Source organism: Etheostoma cragini, chromosome 23 (assembly GCF_013103735.1).
Source record: "Etheostoma cragini isolate CJK2018 chromosome 23, CSU_Ecrag_1.0, whole genome shotgun sequence".
NCBI lineage: Eukaryota > Metazoa > Chordata > Actinopteri > Perciformes > Percidae > Etheostoma > Etheostoma cragini.
Genome location: NC_048429.1, coordinates 757,446 through 766,596, shown reverse-complemented (window position 1 = coordinate 766,596; position 9,151 = coordinate 757,446). Strand labels below are relative to the sequence as shown.

General features: G+C 40.0%; 1 protein-coding gene across 2 annotated transcripts in view; it reads right to left on the bottom strand.

Annotated features, from left to right (window-relative positions):
• Positions 1-8,132, bottom strand: part of tymp (thymidine phosphorylase) — a 10,927-nt gene extending 2,795 nt beyond the window's left edge. Inside the window, exons 1-7 of one of the 2 annotated variants that reach the window (XM_034863132.1) lie at positions 8,073-8,132; positions 5,673-5,796; positions 5,383-5,585; positions 4,264-4,362; positions 2,884-3,013; positions 2,665-2,783; positions 853-1,015 (exon numbers count right to left, since the gene is read on the bottom strand). In XM_034863132.1, coding sequence (XP_034719023.1) covers positions 853-1,015; positions 2,665-2,783; positions 2,884-3,013; positions 4,264-4,362; positions 5,383-5,585; positions 5,673-5,790 — 832 coding nt within the window. In that variant the 5' untranslated portion in view covers positions 5,791-5,796; positions 8,073-8,132. The remainder of the gene's footprint in view (positions 1-852; positions 1,016-2,664; positions 2,784-2,883; positions 3,014-4,263; positions 4,363-5,382; positions 5,586-5,672; positions 5,797-8,072) is intronic. The other variant, XM_034863133.1, reaches the window with a different exon arrangement.
• Positions 8,133-9,151: the final 1,019 nt, after the last annotated feature.

Sequence of the window (9,151 nt, the reverse complement as noted above, 5' to 3'; positions counted from 1 at the left end):
CCAAAAAAAAAAAAAAATGAAGGTAAAGCATCTTGACTCCAATGTGACTTTGTGATGCATTCATGTGCACCTCGTTAAACTAATGGTGCATTCACTTGAGAAAAAACTATTGCTAGAAAGTTCCCTTGCTTTCCACATGTCGTCATTGATTTGCCGTCCTCACGTCTGGTGATTTATTTACTTGTTATTTGATGTCTTCTGCAACTTAACATATCACATGTAGTCCTACATTTTGATAGTAAATCACGTTTCCTGTAACTTTACGAAACCTTTATTTGACGTCACTTACATTCAGCCAGACCTTCTGCTGCTGCTGTCTTGTGTATTTGTTTGTTTTTGCTCTTATTGTAGAAAATGCTGCTGTTGTACTAAGGGAACTTCCCCGCTGTGGGATGAATAAAGTATAATCTAATCTAATATAATCTTTAATTTCACCTGTGACTTTAAAACCTGTTCAGATATTCCGTCCCGGCAACGGGCCCGTTTGAGAAATGTTTTCTTCATTCATAAATTGCAAGCATTAAATCTTAATTTACACACTCATGCAGCACATGATTTGAAAGCTTAAAGTCTCCAGATTCCATTAAGCCCACAGACAAAGCATGAGAACACTTATAGCAGTTATACTTATGTCATGAATTAAAGAAACACAGAAAGATACTACGCCGCTAGTGTCTAAACACATGCTTTTCTCACCTAAATGTTTACCCGATAAATAGATGTAAATACTGTATATATAAATGTAAATAGATGCAGTTTCCACACACTTTGACCCTCTGGGATGTTATTATGTCATTGGGAAGTGAGTAAAGAGGTTAAAGGGTTCTTTAAGCTGCAGAAGGAAGTTGTTACCCAGAATCTGGACCAGCTCCATCAGGTCGTCGGGTCCGTTCCCCTTCAGCGTCTCAAGACACTCGATCACCTCCAGACTGTTGCCCACGCAGCGACCAATCGTACCGTCCATAGAGCTGAGGGCCGCCCCCGTCCGCATGCCCAGGCTGTTCCCCACCTTTACCTGAAACAACCCCCCCCCCCCGTCGTCATCATCACCAGCAGTCGCCTACAACATGTCCTCTTGGACAGTGTCAAGCTCAGTGTCCATTTGGCAGCAGTAACACTGAAGGGACGTCATTTGAAATTGGGAAAAATGTTATAAATTGCAAAAACATCGCAGAATATTGCAATATGTTTAAAATCGCAATAATATCGTATCGTGGAACAAGTATCGTCAATGTCAATGTCAATTTTATTTCTATAGCACATTTAAAAACAACAACAGTTGACCAAAGCATATCGTGATTATAGCGTATCGGGAGGCGTCCCGATACGCTATAATCACGATATATTGCAATTTTTCCCAAACTTAGGGTCGGGACCCAAAATGACGGTTTGTTCCGTCTTTTGTCCACAGTTTAAAAATGTAGATGTTACAATGATTTATGGTGTATTTTTGTAAATTTGGGTCCCGGGGAGAAACCAAATTTCTCTTTTGGGTCTTGATCTGAAAAAGTTTGGGAACCACTGAAATATTGTTATTTATAACCTTTTTTCCAAATTAACAATTTTCCCCAATTTCTAACGATGTCCCCAAAAGGAAACTTATCAACATCATTTGTTCATCTCACTTCAATGTTATCGCTGCAGAACGGGACAAACTGACCAACACATATATAATAACATATAATAGGCTATATAATATATATAATTATAATAACGGATCCATACTCGGCGTCTGTGTACCGATAAAGGATCGGCACCGAAAATATCGCGATACTACGCTGTGTCGATTTTTCGTCTTACTAGATTTGTTACATTTGTTATTCAGGGTCTTAATCGCTAGTTACATAACAATTTTGTCGCCTAGAAAATGTCTTGTTCTGCGTTCTGCCAACCCAGCTAGCGCTAGCACTAGCGTTGGCGCTCTGCCGACCATGCTAGCACTAGTAAGTAAGAGGAGGTTTGCTGATTTTCGGTCGGCTCTGCCGCACATGCAGATGCACGGCTCCAGTAACCAGTTTCCCGTTTACCCGCCGGCAGATCTCCACTGGATGACTCGCTTCAGAAGGGGAGAAAATCAGACTTTCTCTCTTTAGCTGTTAGCTTAGCGCATCACCCTGAAACCAAGCACAACGGGGGCTTTGTTTGTCCAAATGGGTCACTACCGGCTCCAAAATACCAAGATGAAATAAACAGTATGAATTAAATTATGGCATTTAATTTATTTTAAATTTATATTAAATTATTTAAATTAAATTATTTTAAATTTAAGTTAAATAAATTAAATTATTTAAATTAAATTAAATTAAATTAAATTAAATTAAATTAAATTAAATTAAATTAAATTAAATTAATAAAATAAAATAAAATAAAATAAAATAAAATAAAATAAAATAATTTAAAATAAATGAAAATAAATGAAAATAAAATAAAATAAATTAAAATAAAATAAAATAAATTATTTAAATTAAATTAAATTAAATTAAATTAAATTAAATTAAATTAAATTAAATTAAATTAAATTAAATTAAAACTCAAGGCTTAAGAACAGCAGTCCACAAACCAATGGTCACAGGTGTTACGTCCATTATTTTACTCCGACAGCTTGCTTCACCCTCAATAAGACAACATGACGTCAGAAATTATTAATACTTCTAATAAACTTACTAATAACTGTGCCAGTTCTCTAGCGCTGTCCAGGTCTTTATACAGAGCAGCTCGTCCAAACTTCACATCCAGCACCAGAGCAGACAGAGACTCGGCCCCTTTCTTTGAGATAATCGAGCCTGACACACACACACACACACACACACACACACACACACATTAATTAATTTTAGGCTACTGTATTACTCTAAAGTTATGTTGGTAATGCAAGTTCTGTACCAGCGATTAGGGGCAAGCTGTCCACTGTGCTGGTGACGTCCCGCACGCCGTACAGGACTCGATCCGCGGGGACCAGCGTCTCTGTCTGACCCACAATGCAACAGCCCACTGAGTCCATGATGTCTTTGATCTGCAGCACATGTTACTATTGATTAGTACAGAAGTACAGTGTTCCCGCCCCCCCATGTGTTATCCCCTAACCATCTGCCAAGAATACATAAAATAATGTAATTTAATGTAATTTAATGTAATATAATGTAATTTAATGCATTGTAATGAAATCTTCTGTCTCTCTGTTAAAACCTAAACTCCCCCAGACTTTATCAAACTCACTAATAACATAAGTTACTAGCTTAAATGTTTATTTCCCACTTTCCCAATCAGGGTTACCTGACTGCAATCAAAATCATCTTTTAATTGTGCAGGGCATCCATATTTACAGCTGATATGATAAGTTGAGAGGCTAATAACTGGACGGGTTAATTTTGAGGAGTTTTTTTTACGTTTGCTGTGTATAGATAAGTCCTGTCGCTCTAAATCAACATGTAAAGTCAAGTCAAAGTCCAGCTGTCATGAGACAAACTCACATGCTGGTTAACAACACCAGCAGTTAGCATTATGGCCAGACACGGCAGGTGGGAGGTTTTAGGGATATTTTGCTTCCATAGCGTGTCTTCTTTCAGACTATAGTGGGAAGAAATCATCCAAAAATTACACATTTAGGTGGAAAAAGCAGTTTCTAATAAAAGATATATATCTCCGCCCCTGCTGATGGTGCTAGATGAAGAGTCAGAGAATCACTTAATTTATATATCTGTAATTTATATATCTGCCTACTCTTAAGTTCTCACAGGAGATTACTTGTGAAACAAGCTTAACTCTTGTGTTGTCTTCCCGTCAAAATTGAAAAATCAACATTTTTCCTTATGTTTTTGTCCCTTTTTGACGCTTTTTTGAATGTTTGTCACTTTTTTTTAATGTTTAACACTATGTAACACTCACTAATTAACTTTAATTTAATTTATTTTTTGAATTTATGGTCAAAAAACCTCATTTATAGGAAATTATACCTAATATTATAAAGCAAGAATTAGGAATTATTGAGACTAAAATTAAAGGAATGGATGTTGATGATAATCACAGACTGGAATATGTCAACTTTTACTCAATACTATTTCAACAACACTTCCATTTGTTTCACAATGCTATAAAATTGAATGAGATGCCCCAAATTTAATGAAAATAAAGATTTGTACCCAATGTCTGTGTGGCAATAAGAAGTATTTTGGCGTCCAAATGACTTTTTCATACGTTATTATTATCCTCGTTAAGGATCCAGTTTGTCAGTGAGCCGGTTTATAAAACAGTTGTCAGTCACACCTGGTCTATTGATTGCTGGATGTTGAATCCCGGAATAGACTCCAGTTTATCCAGAGTTCCTCCTGTGTGGGCCAAGCCCCGCCCACTGATCATAGGCACCTGAGAAGCACACACCTGTTGTTATGACATCTGAGTCAAGTTTATTCATAGAGCACATTTAAATGTCCCATGGCAAGAAAATGTCCCTTTATGAGTTTTTGAACATTAATATGCGTTCCCCCCAGCCTGTCTATGGCCCCCCAGTGGCTAGATCTGGAATCTTGCTCCTTATGATGTCGTAAGGGGCCAGGTTACCTCCCCTTTCTCTGCTTTGCCCACCCAGAGAATTTTGCCCCCCCCCCATGAGGGAGAGACATCATGGTTTTCAAACAAATAAAGTGGCAGTTGGTCAAGGCCACGCCCCCAGATACCACCTTGCCACCCCCCCTTCTTTAAAGCTACAGACTCAGGAATGGGACATACTAATGAAAGCTCATTGTGGGACTGGCTCTAGTGGCTGGAATTCAGATCCAGTATTAGGGACCACTAAGGTCTATAATAAAGAGACTTCAGATACAGTATTAGGGACCACTAAGGTCTATATAAAGAGACTTCAGATACAGTATTAGGGACCACTAAGGTCTATATAAAGAGACTTCAGATACAGTATTAGAGGACCACTAAGGTCTATATAAAGAGACTTCAGATACAGTATTAGGGACCACTAAGGTCTATAATAAAGAGATTTCAGATACTGTATTAGGGACCACTAAGGTCTATATAAAGAGACTTCAGATACAGTATTAAGGGACCACTAAGGTCTATATAAAGAGACTTCAGATACAGTATTAGGGACCACTAAGGTCTATATAAAGAGACTTCAGATACAGTATTAGGGGACCACTAAGGTCTATATAAAGAGACTTCCGATACAGTATTAGGGACCACTAAGGTCTATATAAAGAGACTTCAGATACAGTATTAGGGATCACTAAGGTCTATATAAAGAGACTTCCGATACAGTATTAGGGATCACTAAGGTCTATATAAAGAGACTTCAGATACAGTATTAGGGGACCACTAAGGTCTATATAAAAGCATCCAAAGATGAGAAGAATAAATACAGGTAGCTGTGTGTACCTTATAGCCACAGGCAGCTAGCGCAGGCGCTAACACCAGACTGACTTTATCTCCCACCCCTCCTGTCGAGTGCTTGTCAACCACAAGCCCCGCCCACTCTTTCGGCCATGACATCACTTCCCCCGATGACATCATCTCCTGGGTCAGGGTCGCAGTCTCCTCAGCCGTCATTCCCTTCTGCCAGATGGCCATCAGCATGGCCCCTTAACGGAGAAGGAAGAGCACCGCTGATTCAGGTGATCAATGACCCCGGTGAGGTGTTTTAATGGTGGAGGTTAACCGGGTCTCACCTGTCTGACAGTCCTGGATAGTTTTGTCTGTGACTCTTGCGATGAAGGCTTTGATCTCTTCATCACTGAGCGCTCCTCCATCTCTCTTCTTCTTGATCAGATCTGGGATGGACGACATGTCGACCTGGGATAAACAAAAAAATTCCATGAATTCCCCAAACCTTACTGGACTGAAGAAATGGCAACGCTTTTACAACCATGCAGCCGAAAATAACGCTAAATATCCTTTGGGTTTTCCCTTTATTCATTCAGCGATCCACTTCTGTAAGTCCATGCAGAAGGCCACTGTCTGCAGTCAAGACCACCTTAGTCGAGTCCAAGACCAGGACTAGTCAAGTCCAAGTCAAGACCGAGTCCAAAATGGTTTGAGTCTGAGTCAAGTCGAGTCTAAGACCAGGACTAGTTGAGTCCAAGACAAGACCGAGTCCAAAAAGGTTTGAGTCCGAGTCACGTCAAGTCCAAGACCAGGACTAGTTGAATCCAAGACAAGACCGAGTCCAAAAAGGTTTGAGTCCGAGTCACGTCGAGTCCAAGACCAGGACTAGTTGGGTCCAAGTCAAGACCAAGTCCAAAAAGGTTTGAGTCCGAGTCACGTCGAGTCCAAGACCAGGACTAGTTGAGTCCAAGACAAGACCGAGTCCAAAAAGGTTTGAGTCCGAGTCACGTCAAGTCCAAGACCAGGACTAGTTGAGTCCAAGTCAAGACCGAGTTCAAAAAGGTTCAAGTCCGAGTCAAGTCGAGTCCAAGACAAGACCAAGTCCAAAAAGGTTTGAGTCTGAGTCAAGAACGAGTCCAAAGAGGTTCGAGTCCAAGACAAGACAGAGTCCAAAAAGGTTTGAGCCCGAGTCAAGACCTAGTCCAGAACAGAAAGAAAGGTCTTATGCATGACAGTATCAAGACAATCATTTTGGGTTTCCCTTTCCCTCCAATATTATTATCAACATGATAAAGACACCTGGACTCGGTCCAGACCAAAAGCCCTATGTGACAAGACCAGCGGCCGAGACCGAGACAAGTCCGAGTCCAAATACTATCAAGTACTAGACGATAGAAAAACGGTCTCGAGTCCGGACTCGAGTCCACAGGAGAGTCAAGTGTGTTATCAAAACAGCCAAAGTTAGACCAGATGAAGCGAGACAACGTAGTCTGGAGCCAAACGGTTCCAAACCGGCCCGGCACTGAACGACCCGCTAACGTGCTGAGCGGTTCAGTGTTGTTGTGTTTTTAGCTGCGCTGGACCGGAGAATACTCAATTAAAATCCCCAGCTGGGAGGAGGTACTTCCTGTACTCAAGTAGTAGAAGTACAGACACTTAAAATACTCCTGTAAAAGTACAAGTACAGCTTTAACTTCTTTACTCAAATAATTATCTGTATTCATATTTTTCCATTACAGCTACTTACTTTTTCAATATCATTTATATTACGGTAACTTACTTTTTGCTTTATTATTTAATTACACATTCAATTTAACTTTAACGTCACTTACTTACTTGCACACTGCAATATTTTTTGTACTATGGCAACTTTACTTTACAATATCTTTTATTTAATGCCACTTTACATTCATTCAACACCTTTTGCACATTGTCTGTTGTTCGATTAGAATATGTTCTTAAAAATGTACAATCGGCCCAAATTATCGTTAAAGAATACAAAAAAAAATAATCAACTAAAATAATTTAAGGTCCAATATAGAAACACACATGTACAGCACTTTATATGTAGTAACAGACGTCATTTACAACACATTTGGCAATTTTATCAGCCTTTTCCAATTATTTCAACAACTGCCGTAATATATTCTAACAACAGTATGAACGACAGTCTTCATACATAATGGTCACAACTTTAAAAAATAACAGTATTTAAAGGAACAGCAATATTTTCATGTTGTATTTTAATGCAGGCTGTTAACAATAATAAGGTAAACCCGCTGCTGAGTGAACAGAAAAGGCTTTAATAGGATCAATAAATCCTGTCCAGATTAAGTCTCCATGTTAATTTAGGTGCCTCTGCTTTTGTGAAACTGAGTCAAAGCTGAATTGAGCCAGGAAATTTGGGAAATCTGGGCTTAATGCCTTATCTTGGTATTTCTCCGAGATAAGGCCCACTGCATAACTTCTCTCCAGATGTGTTGATGTTGAATGTTGGTGATAAACTGAGGAAGGAAGTGTTCCTTCGTGTGTTGATAAAATCCTCCATGTTAAACTAAACAAAGTATTTAAAAATCCTGTTGGATTAGCTGGAAAATGCATCGTCAGAGAGAGACTCCGTTCTCACATGACAGCGATGTGATGCATGGCTGTAGATTATGACCCAACACTGTACACACAAACACACACACACACACACACACACACACACACACACACACGCAAACACTCTCAGAGTAGCGTACCTGTTCTGGTGCTTTCAGTCAATGTACAACGAGGTGTGTCGACCCTGCAGCTGGTTATAAGTCCCAGGTCCCGGGTCAGGAGTCCACCGGCCAATGGCCAAGCAGGGAGGAAGAGGAGGAAGAGGAGGAGGAGTTTAACAGCCAATAAGGTTTTAGTCGTGGCTTACGCCTTTTGTCAAGTTACAGTTTATGTGGTAACTAGGGTTGTTTAGTAACTAAGCACAATTAACATGTTGAGTGCTGTCACACTGCATTTATGTCCTTATTCACGGTAGTTTAGCACAATTATTGTCTGTTTTTTGACAGCTGAGATCCAAATTATCTCAGTATCCTCAAATAAAATATGTTTCTCTTGAGGCTCAAGCATAGACTTTGAAAATAATGGCCCCAGCAATGGTGACGTGACCCATTGATGCCACTTCTGAGCCATGAGTTTGCATTTTGGCTAGCGCCATCTTGGTATATTGGAGCCAGGAGTCACCATATTTGGACAAAAGGGCGGAGCGGGGGAGGAGGACACGGCTAACATGGTGTTGTGTTCAAAGAGGGGGGTGAGCATCCACAAAACGTAGCTCCTATGGCGCCATTTTGATGCTATTACCCGCCGTTAGCATCCCATTGACTCCCATTCATTTCGGCGCCACTTTGACAGCGAATAACTTTACGTCTGAAACGTTTAAAGACTCCATTTGTCCGTTGTTTATTTCTAAAGAAACACAACAATGTATAAAAGACTCTGTTACCTTGTAGCTCACGTTACAGCTCTGTAGCAGACTATTTTATAAAAATAGTCTAACGGTTGTGTCATAACCACGCGACTTACTGTTGCATCTCCGTCCTGTCAGGAGAAGCTCGCAGACAATTTGGACTTCCATCAGGTTTAATTACTAATGTTAACTAGCATGTTAGTTAGCAGTAATTAGCCTGTGCCTATGTTAATGTTAACTAGCATGTTAGTTAGCAGCAATTAGCCTGTGCCTATGTTAATGTTAACTAGCATGCTAGTCCTGGGTCTTCCCCGAGGCCTCCTCCCAGCTGGACGTCCCTCCACCTAGTCCTGGGTCTTCCCCGAGGCCTCC